The sequence below is a fragment of the Canis lupus genome, chromosome 5 (genome assembly GCF_011100685.1).
Source record: "Canis lupus familiaris isolate Mischka breed German Shepherd chromosome 5, alternate assembly UU_Cfam_GSD_1.0, whole genome shotgun sequence".
NCBI classification, from domain to species: domain Eukaryota; kingdom Metazoa; phylum Chordata; class Mammalia; order Carnivora; family Canidae; genus Canis; species Canis lupus.
The window spans coordinates 48599031-48623147 of NC_049226.1; the positions used below are offsets into that span (position 1 = coordinate 48599031).

General features: G+C 39.6%; 1 protein-coding gene across 6 annotated transcripts in view; it reads right to left on the reverse strand.

The window, feature by feature from the left end:
- The window catches only part of PATJ (PATJ crumbs cell polarity complex component), a 356206-nt gene extending 338145 nt beyond the window's left edge, over positions 1 to 18061 (reverse strand). For 5 of the 6 annotated variants that reach the window (XM_038537344.1, XM_038537342.1, XM_038537341.1 and 2 more), the window contains exons 1-5: positions 17928 to 18061; positions 5851 to 5907; positions 5583 to 5749; positions 1918 to 2112; positions 425 to 564 (exon numbers count right to left, since the gene is read on the reverse strand). In XM_038537344.1, the coding sequence (XP_038393272.1) occupies positions 425 to 564; positions 1918 to 2112; positions 5583 to 5749; positions 5851 to 5872 (524 nt within the window). In that variant the 5' untranslated portion in view covers positions 5873 to 5907; positions 17928 to 18061. Of the gene's footprint in view, positions 1 to 424; positions 565 to 1917; positions 2113 to 5582; positions 5750 to 5850; positions 5908 to 16908; positions 17033 to 17927 lie in introns of those variants that run through there. The other variant, XM_038537340.1, reaches the window with a different exon arrangement.
- Positions 18062 to 24117: the final 6056 nt, after the last annotated feature.

Consider the following 24117-nt stretch of genomic DNA (forward strand, 5'->3'; position numbering starts at 1 on the left):
AGAGTAATGACACTCTTAGCTAGATTGCTGCCATAAGTACATATGAGAATATCTGCAAAAGGTTTGACAAATATATATGAAAAGGGAAAGTATTTTTTAATTTAATTTTTTTTAAAGATTTTATTTCTTTATTCATGAGAGACAGAGAGAGAGAAAGAGAGGCAGAGACACAGGCAGAGGGAGAAGCAGGCTCCATGCAGAGAGCCCAATGTGGGACTCGATCCTGGATCTCCAGGATCATACCTTGGGCTGAAGGCAGTTCTAAACTGCTGAACCACCTGGGCAACCTGGGTTGCCCAAAAAGGGAAAGTATTAACTGCTTTGTTAACTGTTTTTATTACTAGTTTCTTATTCTCTTTAGAATAATGTTTTCAGAAGTATCAGAAAAAAAATTAGCAAAAGGCAAAAAGAACATCCTCCTCACCTGTCTGCTATACTCCCTGGTTGCACCTCCTTCACAAAGATATCAACTTCTCCCAGATTTTGACTTCTAAGGGCCACCACACTAAATCCAAGGCCTCCAGTTGAAGGCCGTTCTATATCAATATATTCAATTTGCCGGCCCTAATGAAAGGGGATTTAAAAAAAAAGAAAAAGTCAGTGAAATACATTTAACCACTGTACCCTTTCCAAAGAAATGAAATTACTATTTTCATGAATAACACAAAAAAACAGTTCCCCTAAGTCATCTGTATCAAAACAAATAAACAAACAAAAAACCTACACAAAAAAAAACAAAGCAAAAAATCCCTCAGCATTTCAGCAATAAATTATTTCTGGAAATCCTCTCACTTTATTACTTTCAGTAGAACATAAGAGGGAATGTGCAGCGTTCCACCACCTCAGGGAATCAGAGATATTTTCAGACTTCATTCACATTATGAAATGAAGCCCAAACTGGATGAAAATTCCTGAGAAAAACAACTTTTTCCACAGTAAATCCTATATTACTTTTTATACTGAATCTCTCTAAATTCTCTACAAGCAAAATATATTTTTTAATGAGGAAAGCCAAATAGATATCAAACATATACTAGTGTTCAGCCTAAGTTACAACCTGCTGCATTTGTTAGGGTTGTGTTTTTAATTATATCGTGATGAATCAATATTCCATTTTATTAGATTAATTCAAAAGATTATAGAAAGGCCACCATTCAGATGGGTTCTATGTGTAATAAAAAAATATTTGATTGCTTTACTTAATAATTACATTTATGACATGAGAACTTCATAAGTGTAATCACATAACAAAAGCATCACATAAAAATAATTATTAGAAAGTTAAGAGGATAAAGCTATAAAGTTAAAAAAGGAATTAGGTATAGATTATTTAAATATTTCACCTTAAACAGATTCTTTTTAACCTTAAAATTCAGCTTTCATTTTTTAAAGACACTTATTAGAAGGTGAGTTAAACAAATACAAAGCTAACACATCCAAAAATCCAACAGTCTATTTAATTTTTAATAGGTATTGGGGACAAAACTGGATTATTCTTCAATTTTTTTTTGAGATTTTCTAAATCATATTATCTCTAACTTCCATTAATTCTGTTTTGATAAAAAATTAAAAACAGCTTCAAAGGAATTTCATCACTTCTGGTAGACATCAATCTTCCTATAATCAAAATCATAAGAATCTTTTGTAGATGTGTAGATATGTGCTAAATTGGAGTAATTGTCTAAAAACTGCTTGCCACACAGATATTTTCCTTATTAATTTTAACCCAATAAATTTCCAATACACAGGTTAGAAAATAGTATCAATCTTTTCTAACAAAATAAAGATGCAAGCAAGCCACACAAAGTAGCAAATTTTAAGGCAAAATGAGAGAGTATTTTTCTTTTTAAAGAGTATTGTTTAATCTATAACAGGAGAAAGATAGCTAAGTAATCCCATGACAAGATATAACTTTACCTGTGCCATCTGTTGGATGACTGAGTTAAAGTCTTCATTTCCTGACTTAGGAGTCCAAGGAAATAACCCAGAGACAGTCAAATTATTAGAAGGTCTTTGAGCATTCCCATTAGTAATGGCACTGTCTGTAAACACTAATAAACCTTTCCTAGAAAAATCAAAGTTGGTCGAACAATCTGAGGGTATGTGGCTGAGCTGTTGGAGAGAAAAACAAAAAGAATCATCAATAGAAACCTATAGAAAATAAATATTTCTATTCACTAAATATTCTTTTTTGCCCATTACATATATAATCTGCATATTAAATATTTACATATAAAAACACAGATATATGAATCTGTGTTTTTAAGGCTATAAATTTATTTATCTAGTATTACGCAGATTTTTTTTTTTTTTTTTTTTTTTTTTAAATTTTTATTTATTTATGATAGTCACACACAGAGAGAGAGAGAGAGGCAGAGACACAGGCAGAGGGAGAAGCAGGCTCCATGCACCGGGAGCCTGATGTGGGATTCGATCCTGGGTCTCCAGGATCGCGCCCTGGGCCAAAGGCAGGCGCCAAACCGCTGCGCCACCCAGGGATCCCATACGCAGATTTTTTTTAAAGATTTTATTTATTCATGAGAGACACAAAGAGGCAGAGACATAGGCAGAGGGAGAAAGCAGGCTCCCTTCAGGGAGCCCAATGCAGAACTTGACCCTGGGATCACAACCTGAGCCAAAGGCAGACACTCAACCACTGAGTCACCCAGGTGCCCTATACAGAATATTTAATAGTTTAAAATATGTTGCTTTCTGGGGCACCGGGTGGTTCAGTCAGTTGAGTATCCAACTCTTGGCTCCAGCTTGGGTTAAGATCTCAGGGTCACAAGACTAAGGAGTCTGCTTGAGATTCTTTCCCTCTCCTCTCCTCCCTCTTCCTCTGCCCTCTCCCAGCTCACATGCGCTCTCTAAAATAAATAAATCTTAAAAAAAAAAAAAAAATGTGTTGCTTCCTGCCTTCTACCATTACCTCATTAACAGCATATACAACAGTTCATTACACTTCACATATACATCCAGTCAGTCGGATAAACATCTAAGACACTGAGCCCTTTTGCATTTCCATGTAGAAGGCCACAAAAAAATCCACAGGTAATTTCAACAAAAATAACAATAACAGTATTTACTGAATGACTGCTATGAGCAAGGTCTATACCAAACTCTTAACATATTATCTCATTTAATCCTTATAACAGACCTCAGAGATAATATTATTCCATTTGCAAACATGAAAACTAAGACACATAGGTTAAGTAATTTGCCCAAGATTAGTGGCAAATGAATCACAGAGATACTTAAACATCATAGAAAAAAAAAAGGGGGGGAAAGAGAATCCTGTAATTATGGTGAATAGGAAAATAGAGGTTAATTTTTTAAATATCATTGGCTGTTTTGAGTGCTACCACAGTGGAATAAAGGTAACATCAAAAACGAATGTCAGGGCCATGATCCCACATTCCTGGGATGGAACCCCATGTCAGGCCCCCTGTTCAGCTGAGTTTGTTGCCCTCCACACCCACCTTTGCCTCCCCAACCCATGTTCTCTCTTGTTCACTCTCTCTCAAGTGAATAAATAAAAGCTTACAAAAAAAAAAGAATATCAACAGGATCTGATAGACAAAAATCAGCAACCATCAAAATTTTATGAAAACACTAAAAAAAAATCAGATTTTACAGTTGAATGAATAAAAATATGATTATGCATATAACAACTCTAAACTGTATAAATATAAAAGACTGTTATTATGATGGATGGGTTGGTCGAATCCACTCTTAGTCCAGTAACAGATATGTAATGACCTTTCCCAATTTCTGTTGCTACCAACAGCATTCACTGTTGCACTATAGGATTCATCCCATGACCAAGGAATACCAATATGGGAAATGCTAAAATTATGGTATAAATTCTGATCTGGAGAAAGAAATTCACAAAAAGACATATGCGCAGGGTTTAATTCTTAATTATTTATAAGAAAAATCACTTGCTAAATATTTATGGACAGTCATTTTGGTGTATCAGCAAAACCCACTGTTTTCCCAAATTTTATTAATTTTCTCCTAACAACCATGATACATTATCTCCAATTACATTTAATATTCTGCCAATGAGGGATCCCTGGGTGGCACAGAGGTTTAGCGCCTGCCTTTGGCCCAGGGCACGATCCTGAAGACCCTGGATCGAATCCTACGTCGGGCTCCCGGTGCATGGAGCCTGCTTCTCCCTCTGCCTGTGTCTCTGCTTCTCTCTCTCTCTGTGTGACTATCATAAATAAATAAAAATTAAAATTAAATAAAATAATAAAATAAAGTAAAATAAAATAAATAAAATAAAATAAAATTCTGCCAATGGGATGCCTGGGTGGCTCAGTGGTTAAGCGCCTGCCACATCAAGTGCCACATCAGACTCGCTGCTTCTCTCTCTGCCTATGTCTCTGCCTCTTTCTCTGTGTGTCTCGAATGAATGAATGAATGAATGAATGAATAAAAATAAATAAATAAAATAAAATTCTGCCCAAAGTAATCCATAGGATAGCTACTATTCAAGCCCAGCTTGTAGAATAGATGATTTAAAATCAATTTGTCATCCCAGACCCCAAAACATAGCAACCAAGAGCACAACTAAAACTATTAATTTCTAGTACTCTAAGAAGAGGTGATATGTATCCAATAAGTCAACACCTGTGTATGTAGAAACTGCAAAAGTCCAGGTACTATGCTATATGTAGTGGAGGAAACATAAGTAAAACAGGAGTTATAATGCTAAAACTTTCTGATCAGAATATCTGTGACATTTAATACTTACTTTGATAATTATTTGACAAGCATTTTTTTAAAGATTTTATTTATTTATTCATGAGAGACACAGAAAGAGAAGTATAGACATAGGCAGAGGGAGAAGCAGGCTCCTTCCAGAGAGCCCCATGTGGGACTCTATCCTTGGATCTGGGATCATATCCTGAGCTGAAAGCAGACGCTCAAATGCTGAGCTACCCAGGCATCCTAAGCATTTGATATTTGAGAGGTGTAAATAATATGCTACAAGGCTATGATCACTTCTTGCTAGAAAAAGACATCATGAAGAAAATACATTTTATGTATTTTCTAAACACCATTTTATGTTTTAAAGAAAATGCTGGAAAAAAGAAAGAAAGGGAAAGAAAAGAAAGAAAAGAAAGAAGAGAAAGAAAGAAAGAAAGAAAGAAAGAAAGAAAGAAAGAAAGAAAGAAAGAAAGAAAATAAATAAATGAATGAATGAATGAATGAATGAATGTTGGGAAGTCTGAAAGCACCTGACCTTTACATATTTAAATAAGTGCAACTTATATTCTAAAACCAAACACAAAATTTATTATAAACATTTTAGGTAGGCTTTATGCCCAACATGGGGCTTGAACTCAAGACCCCAACATAAACATTCATATGCTTTACAGAGTAAACCAGCCAGGTACTCCCCCATAAACATTTTTAAACTATCCATGCCAATGCTACCTAGAGGTCATAGGGCCCAGTAGAGTCTTCTTGCTGAATTAAGCACACTTAGAGACAGTTGGTCTGTCTCTATCTCCTATCGCTCTTTGCTGTTTTGAATATACCAACATGTAAAACCCTGATGAGTAACTTACTTGCCCTTTCAGTTGCTTGATGGACTGCTGAAGTGTGAGTATTTGATTGAAGAGAGGGCTCTGTAGTGTCTCATAAAACAGAGAGAGCTTCTCATTCTGTGATGTGTCCCCCTTCTCCTGCAGTTTCATTTTTAGGCGATCAAGAACTTGTAGGACCTGCAGTTTATCTTGTTTGAAGAAGGATAATCAGAGCACAAGTTAATCTCATCGTACATTCCATTTTCCAACCACTAATTAATTTACTGATAGAAGTATATATCTAGTGTACCTGGAGCAGGATTTTCAGGCATTTTGAATTATTGTCTTCAATCCCTTTTAAAGAAACCTAAAGAAAAATTTCAAAATGCAAAAGATGGTTTTTTCATTAGTGTATAGTGGCTTATAGTTCTATTAAAGAAAAGCTCTAAGAACATTCTTCATCAAAAGACTTCACACAAATTCAAATTAAAATTACAATAAGGTGCCACTATATACCCACTAAGATGGCTAAAACTAGAAAAATAAAGACAATTTGTTGAGTGTTGACAAAGACGTGAAGAAACTAGAACTCTCAACATCACTAGTAGGAACATAAAATGGCACATGCACTTTGAAAAGTTGTTTGGTAGTTTCTTACAGAGTTAAAAATACACTTACTATATGACTTAGCACTTCCACTTCTAAATACTTACCCAAAAAAATGAAAATACAAACTCACAAAAGACCTATACGTGAATGTTCATTGCATTTTTATTTATAAAAGCCCTGAACTAATAACAGATGAATATATAAGCAAACTATAGAATGAAAACAGAATGCTCAGAAATAAAAAGGAAACAATTATAAATATATACAACATGGATCGATCTTGAAAACAGTACGTTGCAGGACAAACAAAGGTTACAGACTGTATGATTCCATTCACATGAAGTTCAATGTATAGTTCTAGATTAGTTTACCTGGGCAGGTAGAAAGGAGCTGAATGGTAAGGGATTTAAAGGAGCTTTTAGGGTAATCTTTCTAAATTTTGAATGGGGTACTTACTGTATTCATAGATGTGTATATTTGTCAAAATTCATTGACCTACATATTTTTTTTTTTTTTTGAGAGATACAGAGAGAGGCAGAGACACAGGCAGAGAGAGAAGCAGGCTCCCCACAGGGAGCCGGATGCGGGACTAGATCCCTGGACTCCGGGATTAGGACCTGAACAAAAGGCAGCCGTTCAACCCAACCGCTGAGCCACCGAGGTGCCCTAACCTACATATTTTAAATCAGTACATTTTATTGTTCACAAATTATACTTCAATAAAGTTGATTTTGATCCTGAACTGGAAAAGAACATCTAAATTATTTAAGAGATGAAGATTTTAGAGAGATTAGGAAAAAAAATCTCCAAGCTACACAGTCTGAGATTCCTTTTTTTTTTTTTTTAATTTTTATTTATTTATGATAGTCACAGAGAGAGAGAGAGAGAGGCGCAGAGACACAGGCAGAGGGAGAAGCAGGCTCCATGCACCGGGAGCCCGACGTGGGATTCGATCCCGGGTCTCCAGGATCGCGCCCTGGGCCAAAGGCAGGCGCCAAACCGCTGCGCCACCCAGGGATCCCACAGTCTGAGATTCCTACCAGTCATCTGAATCTCCAAAACGTAACTACTCAAAATATTGGCATTTTCTGTTTTTATTCCAGTGATTTATTCAAACTGGCCTAAAATGTAATGTAATCACAACTGAAAATGCTAGCAAATCCTCTGCTATGACCAAAATGGCACTTTCACAGTGGTCATTTATACTAATGGTACACTAAGTTGTAGTGAACCATCAAAGAAATAGAGTATTATATAGTCAAAATCCTCTTAACATTAACTCTGGATACAGTCACCGAATGAGGTCTTTATCTTCAAATTCAAGGTCACAAAGTAAGAAAGCGTATTAAAAGCCAGTAAGGGATGCCATCTGCATTGATAAAAGGTCCAAGTATTCCATCCAAATGTTCACTGGATTCAGTGAGAACTACCAAAGAATAGCTGAATAGGGTGTCACAGAGACGCTACTGATGAGCTCAGCATCTCAATTGTGCGACCTTTCAAACTACCCATTGACAGGTAACTGAGTAACAAAAGACCAATACAATGGCACTGTCCTTTTCTATAGCAGCCTGAAGCCCTAGAGGATTGACAAGAGCAGCTCTGCAGTCATTAATACATCAACCTCTCTGAAAGAAAGAATGCAAGCTAAAACTCTGAGATGCAATTTTTTTACTGTCAGATTGGCAATTTATTTTTAAAATTAATAGCATGTACTCTAGATGTCATGGAAAAACAGGTGGGAATATAAATTTGCACAATCTTTTAAGAGAGCAACTTAGCAATAGCTATCAATATATTAAACCTGCATTCTCTTTTACTCGGAACAATACTTCTGAGGATCTCTCCTAAAGAAATACTTGGAAAGGTCACACAGATGCATGGTACAAGGATACTTACTTCATTGTTGAGAACAAAACTCCTGGAAAAATTAAACTCTTAAAAGCAATCTGTCATTGTAATAATAAAGTAGGTTGGAATATACTGAAATGAGAATGGGAGGAAAATAGTTAACAGTAAGCCTGTGTCTGCCTCTTTTAGGGAGGAATTCCCAGCTTGATAACCAGAACCCCTTGCAAACATCCTCAAGGTTTTTATTTTTTCCTCAAGGTTTTTAATAGATAACAGCCCCTCATTTTTAAATGTCAGGAAATACCTGATCTGTCTTAATTGCTTTTTATACATAATCTGAGAATGTATGGATTATGGGTCATGGCTGACTAGAAGATAGGAGATAATCACACACTTTCTGTATGTGTAAGTAATGGAATATAAAACTCAGGATTCCCCAAACACAAAAGGTTTCCTTTGAGAAAAATGTGTTTATACATACTGTTGAGAACTTGGTTAGTAACCCAAAACAAAAACGTGTTCTAAGGTTGAATTTACTCCTGTAAACAAATTAAAAATTACAGTTAAAGTCTGACAGAAATACATTTATAAGGGATTTAATGTCAATCTATATGTAACTAGGTATTTTAAGTGTGTCAATAACATGTCCTAAGAAGAAAAGTGACATTCTTTGGGATGCCTACTGGCCAGGTAGAGTTTCTCCAGCAAGAAACGTCCATGCCTACCTCCTGCCTGTAACCGCTGAATCATGAGTAAGGTCTGGTGATGTCTGATCTCTTGTTCGCATGAGCATGCTTTGATTCAACCCTCTATGTTAACACAAGGATGTTATCAAACATACACAACTGAAGAGGGAAAACAAACTTTCAGGATATGTGCATTATTCTTTCTGTAAGAAAAAAATATGTGTCTGTATGTAGGTTTTAGTGATTACTTCTAGAATGTGGGGATGGGGAGATAAAAAAGATTAAACTTTAACAGATTTTAGTGCTGTCTGAACTTTATTTTATAACTTAAAAAATAAGAAAAGGGGGCACAAGATGGCTCAGTTAATCATCTGTCTTCAGTTCAAGTCATGATTTCAGGGTCCTGGGATGGAGCCCTGGATCAAGCCCGCATTGGGCTCCTGGCTCAGTGAGGGACTTGCTTCTTCCTCTCCTTCTGCCTGCTGCTCCCCCTGCTTGTGCTCTCTGTCAAATAAATAAATAAAATCTTAAAAAAAAAAAAAACTAAACTAAACTAAAAAAGACATAAAATAATGGCTAAGATGGCCTAATGAGAGAGCAAGCAGGTACAAAGATAATGACAACACAACAGGACAATTATATTGTAAGGTATATACATCAATAGCAGAGGTGTATGCCATGTGCTAAGTGAAATCACAAGGGGAGAGGGACTAAACCTGGGTGGGGATGGTTAGAATGCTGGAATGAGAACACATTAGAAACTTCTCTTGTAAAAGCTAAAGAAAGAGGTGTAAAAGGAGAGTGATCATTTGCCCTCATTTGCCTAAAATAGTCTCAGAATACAGAACATCATTATGGATAGTGTTCCATTTCTCTCTCAAAAGTGCTGCAGTTACTGATAGAAAAGATGTGGCATACACACACACACACACACACACACTCACTCACACACAAATAGGTATTATTCAGCCATAAAAAAAAAGAGACTTTGCCATTTGTGACAACATAGATGGGCCTACAGAGTATTATGCTAAGTGAAATAAGTCAGAGAAAGATAAACGTCGTATGATTTCACTTATATATGAAATCTAAAAAATAAAACGAGTAACCAAACAAAAACAAAAACCACCTCTTAAATAGAGAGAACTGATGGTTGCCAGAGAGGAGGTGGGTGGAGGGATAGATAAAGATGATTAAGAGGTACAAACTTTCATTTATAAAATTTTTAAAAATTGTGTCAGTTTGAATGACATGTAGGGCTACCCTTGGTCAGTGGTATTCAAATTTTAGCACGCATTGTTGAGGGCTTGTTGAAACACAAGTTGCCAGGGCTCACCCTCAGAGTTTCCAATGCTGCAGGTCTGAAGAAAGCCAGAAAATTTGCAGTTCTAACAAAGTTCCTATGTGATCCTGACACTACTAGCCTAGAGACTGTACACAGGTATAAAAGCTCATAAATTTCTGTGAGGAATATTAATTAGCTTTAAATGACCTAGTATAAGGTCTCTGGACATAGGAAATAATGTTGTTTTTGTGTTGGGAGGATTGTTTTGTTTTTTGGTTTTGGGGCTTTTTTCTTACTGCAAATGTGGACTGCAAAATGGATGCCTGGTTCACAGAAAGATAAGTACCCAAACTGAGAATAAGCATTTAGAAACCATGCAATGTGGCAGAGTAATGCTGATCTATTCAATTCAGTAATATAACCTTGACTTACCTTTTATTTCTTTTTTTAATGTCATTTTTTTAATAATTCATTTTTCCGATAAATAATGCTACAAAAATATCAGTCCTTGAAAGAGTGGGGGTGCAGGGAAATCCTGATCTCTTCACCGACAGTTTAAGCACAGACTTATATAGACTTTGAGAGGGTCCTTGTAAATAATGCTAAGTAGACTGGTCTTTATCCTGTAAGCAACAGGAAGTAATTAAAGGCTTTTAAGTAGGGATGTATTGAGTCCAGATTTCTATTTAAAAAGGTAATTCTGGTAATAGGATAGATTAGTGGTCTTCAAACATTTTTAAACACACATTCCCATCAGTGAGAATATGTTGACCATTCACCTTACTTTTTTATAATTATATACACATACTATTATAAGTTACATGTCATATGTTTCAAAACATACATAAAATTAAAATGCCATGAAAATAAGGTAAAAACACTAAAAAGCAAGGGTTTATTGTCATCTTCCTACCGTCCCAATGGATCACCCTGTACATTTTGGAATCCATGGTGTAGAGTATTCCTCGGTAAAGGTTACGAGTAAAAACTGATTGGCTATCCAACCTCTGACTGGTATTTAATAAAGGCTAAACTTTATCCACCAAGCAGGTCTGGAAAATTACTACAGTCCACGGTGTTAGGTAATATCTAGGGAAGAGGACTAAAGTCTTCAGAGTATACGAGGACAGAAAGAAGAAATACAACACTCGACAGCTGAATATCCAGGAAGCAGTACAGGCTAAGTGGTCTTAAATCTTCAACCAGGGATCCCTGGGTGGCGCAGTGGTTTGGCGCCTGCCTTTGGCCCAGGGCGCGATCCTGGAGACCCGGGATCAAATCCCACATCGGGCTCCTGGTGCATGGAGCCTGCTTCTCCCTCTGCCTGAGTCTCTGCCTCTCTCTCTCTCTCTCTCTCTCTCTCTCTCTCTGTGACTATCATAAATAAATAAATATTAAAAAAAAAAAGAAATCTTCAACCAAACAACTCTGAACTATTTGACTATGCTGAGAAACAGGGAATCTTAAGTTTGTTTAAACATGGTAAAGCAGAGTCTAACTTGTCAGAGATAGGCTACCTAGAATTGGTCATCGCCTGGATATTAAAAAGCCACAGTGTGCCGCTATCCTCATAGTTGTACAGAGAAGGCATAGTTATTATGCTCAGTGGCTTCCACTCCATCATTGATCAAGAGAGTTTGAGCCATGAATTTTTCATGTCTGGTTCACTGTAGGATTTGACTGAAGGAAATTATTATAATATTGTGGCTTTTCCTTAATACCCATGCCTTTAGCCATCACCAATTAATGGAGTATTTGAAAAAAGTGATGCAGAGATACAAATTTGATTTAAATTTCTAGGTGGAGGAAACTTATTGAATAGATTTATTAACCTCCTCAGTTCAAGAACTGAAGTGAAATAAGGACCCTGAAAAACATACTTTTCAGATTCCCTATAGCACACAGAATAAAACGCCCCAAGACATCATATACTTCTACCTTGAACATTTGGGAGAAAAAGATCACTGGCAATCAGTTTGGCAAACTACAGGTATTCAGTATCTAACTGCAGCTATGAATTGGGAGATCACAAACTCCTCATTGGGAATTCTCCAGAGTGCAAGGGAACCAGGGAGTTCGAACAGTCTAAAAGCCATTAACTTTAAATGAAGTCGTGATTTCAGAAGTTATTCAATAATACAAGTCCACGAACAAATTAAAGTTGCTATTGCTTCCTTTAGTGTGCATAGCTCAGGTTGTATCTAATTATCATGCCTTTGTCCCCAAAGCTCAGCATTTGTGAGGTACCAATTAAATGGGAAACAAACACTCCTAGCCAAAGTAAACACATCTGCTACCATGCTAATGTGGATTCAAGACAGTTGTCATAGTCTCGTATCCCTAACAAATGACGAGGCCTTTTCTTAAACCCGTTACATGTAAAAGATAATATATTTTTGGCTGCTGCCAAAACACTACATTCCTGGAATTCTAGAAACAGATATATAAATTCCAGAACAATCTTGATATTTTGGGGCCATATGCTTAAGCGTAAGCAACACTTAATCAAGTCCACTGAATGCTGAAATTGAAGATGAACAATACCATTGATAAACTCTGAATCGGAACTGAATTGAGGGATCCCTGGGTGGCGCAGCGGTTTAGCGCCTGCCTTTGGCCCAGGGCGCGATCCTGGAGACCGGGAATCGAATCCCATATCGGGCTCCCGGTGCATGGACCCTGCTTCTCCCTCTGCCTGAGTCTCTGCCTCTCTCTCTCTGTGTGACTATCATAAAAAATAAAAAAAAAAATAAAGAACTGAATTGAGTCAGTTCTTCAGACTAAGCCAGTTGGCTAAGTACTAATTTTCTTATTGAACTATTCAAAGTTAATCAATGCATATCAATATTCTGCCTGTGATTTGGCCAGGGTTTAAGAAGGAAGTTAAACTGTTTTATGGTAGGCTTTTGTATTTCTGTTGGCAGTTTTCTCTAATGATTGACCAAAAAAAAAAAAAACCAACAACAACAAAAAAAAATCCCCAAATCTGAGCAATTTTCACACTTGTGGATCTCTAACTAGTGTAACTACTGTAACTAGTCCCCCACTGGGAAGATCCAGGTATTCATAAATGATTACTTTCCACCTCAAATATTCTGTTCAATTCTCCCCACGCTGTAGGCTGTATGCCCTTCTCTCCAGAAATGCCATCAGGGCATTTTCCGGCATGCTTTGTGATATTCCAAACAATCCTAGAAATTGTGAAATAGACCAAACAAGGTTTGCCACCAGTGTTCATCTTCCTCTCCTTCTTCCTCCTGACCTTTTCCCCAGACCATTTTATCTGTCACTAAATCACATAATTCACCTTTTGGTGTCTACTAAGCACCAAACGCAAGGTCATTCTGTAAAACATCTCCTTTATGTTAACAACATAGTATTATTATCACCCTCAATCTGCAGTTGCAGAGAACTTGCTAAAACTTCAAAAAAGCAGGAAGAGAAATTTCACCTTGGGAGGAGGGAAGGTCAACTGTTAATGACTTTAAAAATGAGAGTTGGATATTTCACATTTTTAACGGAGAGAGAATGTTTGTCAACCTAACCCTCAACATCCACTTAACTCACTCCCCCTCCTACCATACTCTTGTCCTGGGGCTTCATTAAAATCTCCAGAAATTAACTCCAAGGGGTCCTGACTGCCCTTTTCAAGGCAGAAGTCTTATCCAGCCCCTATTGTCAAAGTCACAACTATCAATTAGGGGCCAAGGTTACATGAAAATTTGTCTGCCCCTGAAAGCTACCTACTAACTAGGCAAGATATGCAGAACACCGAAAAAAAAAAAACAAAAAAGAAAAAGAAAAAGGCAGGACTGTTTTTTGTTTTTAAGAGTAAGATCAACACGAGAGAACGCTCGCTCACCTCACAGAGACTTTACTCTTTTTTCTTTTTAAGTTTAAGTAATCTCTACACCTAACATGGGGCTAGAACCCACAACTCCAAGAACAAGAGTTGAGTTGAGTCACATGCTCCTCCAACTGAGGCAGCCAGGTGCCTCCCACTAACCTCTTTTAACCTGAAGGCAGTTTTACAGATGCATGTAATCAATATACAGAGAATTCAAATATGAAATTCTTAAAACACACACTACCTTTGTTCACAATATTGTCATTCGATGGGTTTTTAAACTATATAAATGGCCACCGCACTATATATTTATCCTTCAGCAATTTGTTTTATCTTATCCTTACAGTTTTAAGATTTAGTCATGAGAATATATGCAGCTTCTTTATTCACTGTAACTAGTAAACAGACTTCCACTGGAGGAATTTGTTCCCCCAATCTCCTGCGAATGAGAATTTAGATTGTTTCCTATCGGTGACAAACGTAAAAAAGGATTAGAACTAAATACCTACCTCACTAATCTGTTTTCCCATTGATTCAATAACCAATTCATAAAATAAGGAATATTCTATACCCTATGAGCTTTGAAATCATGGAGACCTGGGATCTACTGCTAGGATCAGCTCTGTGTTCTTATGCCAATTGTTTAAATTTCCCTATACCTCCAATTCCTCATTCGTGAGTTAATGAAAATTACTACATACTTACAGTTAAAAGGACAAGACAAGGTCTCATAAAACATAAAGCCTGGCACACAGCCTACATTCAATACAGAGTAGCGACTACTGTTAGCAACAACATTGCTTTTCAATCAAAATTATTTAAAGTATTTTAGGGGCTTCAAAAAAACTAATAATTTTTTTAGCTGAGATTTTGCTGTGTACTCCATAATGGTTATTTCTCAGCAGACAGAACACAAATGTTCAGTAATGCAATAAAAACAAGGGAGGGGAGAGTGGGAAGGCCAATAACTTGGGAATTTTAAAAACCTATTTATAAGTAGGAACATAAGTGCTTCAGTCAACTAAACCCTCTCAAGGATAAACATACTCATGGTGAATCCTAACCCAGTGCTGTTCAACAGAACACTGTGAACCACAAAAATAACTCCAATTTTTCTAGTAGCTGCTGAAAAAAGTTAAAAGCAACACGGAGAGTTAATTTTAATAATATATTTTACTTCACCCAATATATACAACCATTTCAACATGTAAATAATATTAAAATATTAATGAGGTATCTTTGTTTCTTTTACACTAAATCTAAAAAAAAAAAAAAAATCTGACATGTCTTTTACATTTGCAGCACCTCTCCATCCCAACTGGACCTATCTGAAGTGCCCAATATGTGCAAGTAGCTAACCATGTTGACAGCACAGTTTTTACCTATGACTTTTCAGAAAGATCCCTGTACAGTTTTGTTTACCAGCTAAGATGGTCTCTAAGGCTTTTATCAAAGTAACTCACAAACTTCAGTTCTTCCCAATAAAAATAGCACAACTCCATTAACTTTGTCAGAATTTATCAGAGTGGAAGAACAAAAGGGCATAGAATATGGCTCACAGTTTTATAAGACACATTCTTAAACAGGATTTAATTTCAACCTCCCCGAAGCTCACTGAGGTAGATCATTTACAGATGGGAAAACAGAGGACCAGGGTTAAGTGACTTGTCAAGAGTTATATGGTAAGTGGACCCAGTACCATGTCTCCAAACCCCACAGGCTGCACAGCTGTACAAACGCAAAACATAAGTGGGCTCTTCATCTTCGGCAAAGATCCACCCCAATGACTGAAGTAAGAGTAATGACAGGCTCTAAATTTCTATTTGCACCAAAACTTAAAATGAGGGCTTTAAAAAAGGCATCCAAATCTATACAATCTGAGTACTAGCAAACCATAGATAGCAATGGTCAAGTGATCTCAAATATAAAGATGGAATAGTTTTGGCTCTCAAAAATTTACTACCAAGGTGAGCAAATCTTTACAAATTAAATTCCATTTTGGCTTCCCCAACCTAATGTATTTTTGTTAAACTTTAACAAAGCAAGGAAACTCAGACTACTTGATTGTTTAGTTTAAGGACCGTTACTAAATGTTTTTAAGTAAAAATACAATTCAAAGGATTACCGAAGGGACACCTGGGTGGCTCAATGGTTAAGCATGTGATCCCTGGGTCTGGGGATCAGAGTCCATATTGGGCTCCCTGCATGGAACCTGCTTCTCCCTCTGCCTATGTCTCTGCCCCCACCCCCCCACCCCCGTGTGTCTCTCACGAATAAATAAGTAAAAGCTTTAAAAACAACAACAACAACAACAAAAGATTACTGAATGCTGAACCCCTAAGAATCACAAGGTTCTAGCAGTAAAATTACTGTGGGAAAATACACAGGTTTCCCTTTTTAAGAATACTAACTGAAAGACAAGATACCACAATTTTATTAGTGATTACTTTCAGTGATAAGTGAGTTTATTTTCTCCAATGTTCTATGACAAATATAGGTTAGCTTTATAGTTTAATATTAATAAATGAGTTAAACTTATTAAGGCCTTCAGAGGTGTCTGTTTGGCTCAGCCAGTAGAGCATGTAACTCTCAATCTCTCTGGGTGAGTTTGAGCCCCAATCTTGGAGGTAGAGTTTACTTTAAAAATAATAAAATAAATGTATTAAGGCCTTTAAACACAGATAAGAGCTTAATAGCATTTCTTTTCCATTTTTTAAATTTTTAAATTTTTTTTTAATTTTCCATTTTAAACACAACTATCATTCTAATGCCAGTCATCTTATGTGACTTTTAACAGGATCTCAATTAGCAAGAGCAAATCTCTTCAGAACGGAGTCAACAAGTTCTATCTCATAAAGTACCTTCCAGCTCCGATATTTATTAACTTTTTAATTATTTTAAAAATTAATAACCCTTATATAGGCGACAGAAGCCCAGAAACATCAAGTTCACTTTAGTTAAAAGTCACAATCCGCCCCCCCCCCCTTTCTGATACAGCGCAATGAAGCAATTTGAGTTTTTAGGCTCACAAGCTTTTTTCTAAAAAAAAAGATGTGTACAAATGAATTTGCAGCCAATAGGAGCTTATACCCTAGAATGTGATATCATCATTCTCAGCGTAACTGAGATTTCTTCTTCTAGGTCTCCAGGAGGCTTCTTCATCAAGAAACACTTGGTTGTTGCGCACCTATCCTGGACCTTAGAAGCAACTTAAAGACAAACAGGGCCCTGAAAGGCCAACCCTCTCGATCGCAGAGACAAACCAGTAAACAACTAATTCGAATCCAAAGTGGCAAGAGCCATCTGGAGCTGTGACAAAGTGCCAAATGAACACTCGTGGGGGAGATGATTTTGGCCCACCTCCTGGGTGCGCCGCCGGGGGGGGGGGGGGGGCTCGGAGTGGGGGAGGGGAGGACTTGAACAAGTTCTCCCGAGCTGGACTTCAGGCAGGAATCCAGCCGTAGCCCCAGAAGCTGGAAGCCACAGTACTTTCCATCTGATCCTCCCCATCATAAGAAAAAAAAAAAAAAAAAAAGCGAGGCTCGCAGAGCCCAGGGCTGACCGGCGGCCCGGGAACCCGGCTACGTGACCCGCCGGCCGGCAGGTGGGGCCGGGGCCAAGCCGTCCTCTCCGGTAAGATCCGGGGCCCCGACCCCCTCCTTCTCCGGGCCCGCGCCGGCCACCACCTGTTCGCTCCTCTCACCGTCCCCAGTTGGGGAAGAGACTCCGCCCCGCTCGGGGGCCAGGCGCGGGCGGCGACCCGGGGCCACGACGTGGTCCCCGCCAGCCCCGGAACAGGAGCGGGCCGAGATCTGAGCGCCGCCAGGGCCTGGCGAGGCTGCGCGGCTCCGCGGCCGGCGGCCCCCGCGAGCGGGGCACGGAGCGGGCAGGGGCGCGGGGGGCGGGGGGGCGGGGCGGGGGCCCCCCGGGGCTCAGGGCGGCGCCCCGCACCCTCCCGGGGCTGGCGGGGCGCCCACCGCCTCCCGGGGGCGGGCGCAGGGCGCGCTGCGGGGCGGGGAGGCGGGCTCGGGCGCCGCGGGAGAGGAGCGCGGTCCCGCCCGCCTGGGGCGCGGGGAGCAGCGCCCGCCCCGCCGGGACCCCCGCCTTACCTGGGCTGGCGGCGGCGCGGCCTCGGGCCTGCCTCACCTGGGCGGAAGTGAGCGGCCCCGGGTGACCGCGCCTCACCTGGCAGGCCCTGCCCTCACCGCGACCCTCCCCGCCCGGGGCGGGGCGCCGGGGTGGCGCGGGAGGCGACTCGGAGGCGGGAGGGCGGGGGCGGCGGGCTTCCCTCTCTGCTGCAGGTGAAAGTCGCCTGGCTGGGGGCTGGGGGCGGGTTAGAGAACCTGCGAAGGGAGGGGGCTGGGGGCCGAGTGGGCAGGTAAACCGCCAAGGGGTGCGGGCAGCCGGCGCCGATGGGTAGGGAGAGCTGGCTGGACAGGTGTTGTAGGAGGGCTGGGGGGAGAGCGAGACCCGAGGTCAGGCAAGTGAAAGGAGGATATGGATGAAAGCTTGGTCAGATCTAACTAGTCCCCCACATTCCCTTTCCTTTCAGTTCGGTCATCTCTCCCTTGTGTTTTCTATATGGGCTGATCCAACATAAAATCCTAAGAAGTACACCTGGGCAAATTTGGTTGGGGGAATAAAGGAATCAGGCAATATGGGTCTGCAATATGCCGGGCACTAGCTTATACATACTGATGTGGAAAACAAGGCAGAAGAAAAAATATTAACTTTCCTTACCATCTACAGCCCATTGACAAGCCCTTGAAACAGGCAGAGAAACTGTATTCTAGGAACTCCGGTGCCTAGATGTTAATACCTTGCTAAGGGCAAGAGGCAATCTTAGCATGGCCCCCAGGATCCTGTAAGTCTACTTTACCATATAAAAAATCTCTTTGGAAACTTAATCTCTACCCACAAGATACATGTTGGTAGTCATCCTCCAAGGATATGACCCACTGATTTACATCTAAAAGGTCTCAAGCCTGAGAGTTTACTAAATAATAATAAATGACCTTTCCCAGTAATAGCCAGCCCCCTCCAGATCCTGGAAACCTTCTTTCCAAAATACCTGACAAAATACCTAGGAGGCTTACCCTATCCCTAACCCCTCCCAACTTGAAAGTCTATAAATGGGCCACTTCCTCTTGACCAGCATGAAGCTCTTTCTGCCCGTGCGTGTTATCCCCATGCTTTAAAAAAAACAAAAAAAAAAAAAACAAAAAAAAACAAACAAAAAAAACTTTTCTTTTGCACCAAAGATGTCTCAAGAATTCTTTCTTGGCTGTTGACTTTGAACCTGACACATCTTTCCTACCTCATTTTCCATACCTCATTTTCTCTGTGAAGAAATTGATGAAGAGGGCAGCCCCGGTGACGCAGCGGTTTAGCGCCGCCTGCAGCCCGGGGCGTGATCCCGGAGACCCTGGATCGAGTCCCACGTCGGGGTCCCAGCGTGGCGCCTGCTTCTCCCTCTGACTGTGTCTCTGCCTCTGTGTGTGTGTGTGTGTGTGTGTCTCAATAAATAAATAAATACATAAATAAATAAAATCTTTAAAAAAAGAAAGAAAGAAATTGATGAAGAAACTGTGCTCCTGATAGGTCAAGTGATTTGCCCAAAGTTTGGGACAACATAGGATTTTCTGACTTTTAAATCCTGTGTTGACTTCACTGTACGTTTTAACATTTTTATTCTTTATTTTGTAATATTTTATTTATTTATTCATGAGAGACACAGAGAGAGAGGCAGAAACATAGGCAGGCTCCCAGCAGGCAGCGGATGTGGGACTCTATCCTGGACCCTGGGATCACACCCTGAGCCAAAGGCAGGCGCTCAACCACTGAGCCACCCAGGTGCCCCAGTTGAGCCACCCAGGTGCCCCATAAATAAAATCAACCGCTGAGGCTGCTTCACCCTCTTCTTCTCCCTCTGCTCCTTCCTGTCACTCATGCACTCACACACTCTCTCTCAAAAAAATAAAATCTTAAAAAAAAAAAAGAACTTTTATCCTCATAGCACAATTGAAAGGAAGATACGGAGATTTCCCATATACCTTTTACTCCCACACATGCACAGCTTCCTCCTCTATCAACATCCACTACCACTACCAGAATGGTATGTCTGTTACCATTGATGAACCTGTATTGACAAATCATAATCACTCAAACTCCACTTTTTACATTAAGGTCCACTCTTGGTGTTGTACATTCTATGGGCTTAAACAAACAGATAGTGACACGTATCTACCATTATTATAGTATCATATAGAGCATTTTCACTGCCTTAAAAATCGTCTTGTGCCCTGCCTATTTATCCCCCGTTCACCGCCCCCAACTCCTGGCAGCCACTGGTCTTTTTATTCTCTCTGTAGTTTTGCCTTTCCCAAAATATCAGATAGTTGCAATCATACAGTATATAGCCTTTTTACATCAGCTTCTTTTACTTACAAATATGCATTTAAGGGGCACCTGGGTGGCACAGCTGGTTGGGCACCTGACTCTTGGTTTCAGCTGGGGTTGTGATCTCAGGGGTGTGGGATCAAGCCCCACGTCAGACTCTGCTAGGCGCAGGGTCAGCTTGGAATTCTTTCCCTCTCTCATGGCCTCTCCCCCAGCACTTGAACTCTCTCTCCTAAAATAAATATTAAAAAATATATATTTTAGGGCAGCCCGGGTGGCTCAATGGTTTAGCACCACCTTCAGCCCAGGGTGTGATCCTGGAGACCCAGGATTGAGTCCCATGTCAGGCTCCCTGCATGGAGTCTGCTTCTCCTTCTGCCTGTGTCTCTGCCTCTGTGTGTGTGTGTGTGTGTGTGTGTGTGTGTCTCATGAATAAATAAACAAAATCTTTAAAAATAAATAAATAAAACAGAGTCAGAAGGCCTGAAGAGGGAGTGTTCATGCCCCACCAACTTGAGGTCAATTGCAGACCCCCAAAAGAAGCCTATTTTACTACCCCAGCAAAAGGCAGGAAGATTTTCTCCTTGCCTAGAAATAGCCCAGCCAATGAGAAGCTGCCACAAGTCAACTAATGACAAACCATCACCAACCTGAACTCTCACTTGCCTCCAATGGACCTTCATTGGAAGTAGTCCCTCTCAGCTTCCTCTCTTTTCTCTATAAAGTAACACTCATCTCTTTTGTTCTCCTAATTTGATGATGTTTTGCCATAATTTGCATGACTCAAATTGTAATTCCTCTTTTATTTCTGAAAAAAAAAATTTTGCTAGTGAAATAATGGACTTTTATTTTCAAACTCAACAATGCCAAGGAGCTTAAATAGGATTTTGAATACGATACAGGGTTGTTGTTGTTGTTGTTTTTTTTTTTTTATGAAAGATTAATCAGAAGCAATATAAAAAAAATGGATTGACAAACTTAGAGAAAGGGCCTGGAATCAAAAAGAAGGAAGAAGCCACTATAGTAAGGTAAATGGGAAATGAAATGAAATGTAGTAAAATTCCAAATATGCAGCAGACTCTAATAAATATCTACCAGGGATGCCTTGCTGGCTCAGTGGGAGGGGTATGTGACTCTTGATCTGGAGGTTGTGAGTTCAAGCCCCATGTTGGGTGTACAGATTACTAAAACTAAATAAAACAAACAAACAAAAAGTCTGCCAGAGCTTTGATATTATGAGTTTATCATGAGAGGAAAAAAATGTCCATCAAAGTGAAATGAAAAAGAAAAATTTTTGGAGAGCAACACCTTTTATCTTTTAATTCTTTTAACGTTTTTATCCTAACCATGGAAATGGGAGTCAGGTTGGTTTCTTTCTTTCTTTTGTTTTCCTAAGATTTTATTATTATTATTATTTTTTTTTAATTTTTATTTATTTATGATAGTCACAGAGAGAGAGAGAGAGAGAGAGAGAGAGAGGCAGAGACACAGGCAGAGGGAGAAGCAGGCTCCATGCACCGGGAGCCCGACGTGGGATTCGATCCTGGGTCTCCAGGATCACGCCCTGGGCCAAAGGCAGGCGCCAAACCGCTGCGCCACCCAGGGATCCCTTTTTTTTTTTTTTTTTTTTAATTTTATTATTATTTTTAAAAGTAATCTCTATACGCAATGTGAGGCTCAAACTTACAACTCCAAGATCAAGCAATTGCATGTGCTACCCACTGAGCCAGCGAGGCACCCCCCAAATTGGTTTCCTCAGGAAGTTTTGTGATGGGTGAAACAAACTGTTAATGTAATTAGGTCTATGCTAGAGTTTTAGAAATGGAAAGAGCCAATGTGCAGAGCCCTTAAATCCCAGAGAAACTTTGCTTCAGGCTTCACTAGTAATCTTCTTTCCTAATGTTTCTATACAGCAATTTCCATATCAGACTGTGGTATTCAGTCTTTTGCTTTCTAAACAGTTCTGTATAATTTACACATGACAAAGAAATTTGACATTGAAGACATACCAAGAATAGAAATTTAAGAATTTATTAAAATGAGATGTTATAATCATGTGATCAGAGACTATGTGCACAAAGAAATAAAGTCATGTATTTTACTGAGCCATAATAAAATAGATTAAGGGGTGGTAGGTAAGAAGAGGAAGTGATTTTTTGTTTGTTTGTTTATCTACTTGTATTTTTTGGTGGAGAATGTGGGCAGTGACCTGAGAATGTGAATTTTCAAGTGTACCATCAGTTCAAGAGTTAAAAATTCTGGGATGCCTGGGTGACTCAGCGGTTGATCCCAGCAAAGTCCCTCATCGGGCTCCCTGCATGGAACCTGCTTCTCCCTCTGCCTATGTCTCTGCCTCTCTCTCTCTCATTCTGTGTGTCTCATGAAGAAATAAATAAAATCTTAAAAAAAAAAAACTGAGCGCAGAAATTCTATATTTCCTATCACTTAAATCTTCAATTAAGCATAAGTATTTTAATTTGAAAATACCATAGTAGAAGTGTGACTCTTGATCTTCCAGTTGTAGGTTCAAGCCCCATCTGGGGTGTAGAAATACTTTAAAAAATTAAAAATAGCATAGTAATGCCAAAAAATTGGCTAAAGAAAAATTTTAAATGTAGTTACAGTACTAAAATATTACTGCTAATAATCTCCTCTCCTCCGATCCCAAAATGATACTTCTCATAGTACATTATCTCATTTACCTCAAAGTGTGGTCTCTGGATTAGCAATCTCAGCATCACTAGGAAACTCTTGAGACATGCAAATGATCCTGCCCCACCTTAAATTTTCATAACCAGAAACAGGATGGATCCCATTGTTGGTGGTTTTTTTAAAAAAATATTTTATTTATGTGTTGGGGAGAAAGAATGAGCGAGTGAGAGAGAGCAAGCACAAGTGGGGGGCACAGGGAGAGGGAAGGGGAGAAGCAGACTACTGGATGAGCCAAGATCCCTGATATGGGGCTTGATCCCAGGACCTGAGATCAGAACCAGAGCTGAAGGCAGCTGCTTAACCGGCTAAGCCACCCAGGGCCCCTCCCCCCCCCCATTCTTGGTGTTTTACCAAACCTTCCAGAGAACTCTAATGCTCCTTAAAATTTGAGAACCACTGCATAATGCAATTCTTCAAAATTAGTGCTACTGTGAATGAAGAGGACCAAATTCAAATATTTTTACATTAGAGAAAATGCCTTACTCTCACTAAAGAAAATAAACCTGTTGCCCAGTATAAAAAAATATCCCCATTACTGAACTTTCAGAATATACAAAAATTAGGAAAGAAGGAGCAAAGAAACTTCAGCTTTCCACTTAGTGTAGTGGTAAATTCTTTAATCTCCTTTTCTTACAGGCCCTTTCGTTCGCATAATTGCCCACTATTAAAAATAAAAGTGTAATGCCTATTTTTGTGATGGGCTCCTTAAATCCGAGCCTTCCACAAATTCTTCTCTAAGCCAACAGACAGGTCATTATATCCTAATAGTTAGAGCACAGTTTCTGAAATCGGGCACACATCAATTTGATTCCAATTCAGTAACTAGCGTCGACATGCTTTGTAGCGTCTTTGAGCCTGGCTCTTTTTTTTTTTTTTTTTTTGAGCCTGGCTCATTATCTGTAAACCCAAATCCTAGCAGGACTAGCGGAGATAATGTTTGTAAAGCGCTTAACAAATCGCCGGGGGCCGCTGGCACTTTTATAAGTGGAAAAGTCACAGCAAGGTTAGCTCAGCAGTGGATGCAGGGCCGCGGATTCTCAAAGCGAGCCTTCTTGGGGAGCCGCAGCTCTGCCAGGTAAATCCCCCGTCCTGAAGGGAAAAGAACCCGTCTGCAGCCGGGGCACGGTCCCTTTAAGAGTAAGAGCTTCGCTCGCTCCGCCCTTTTCCCCGCCTCCGTCTAGGCAAAGG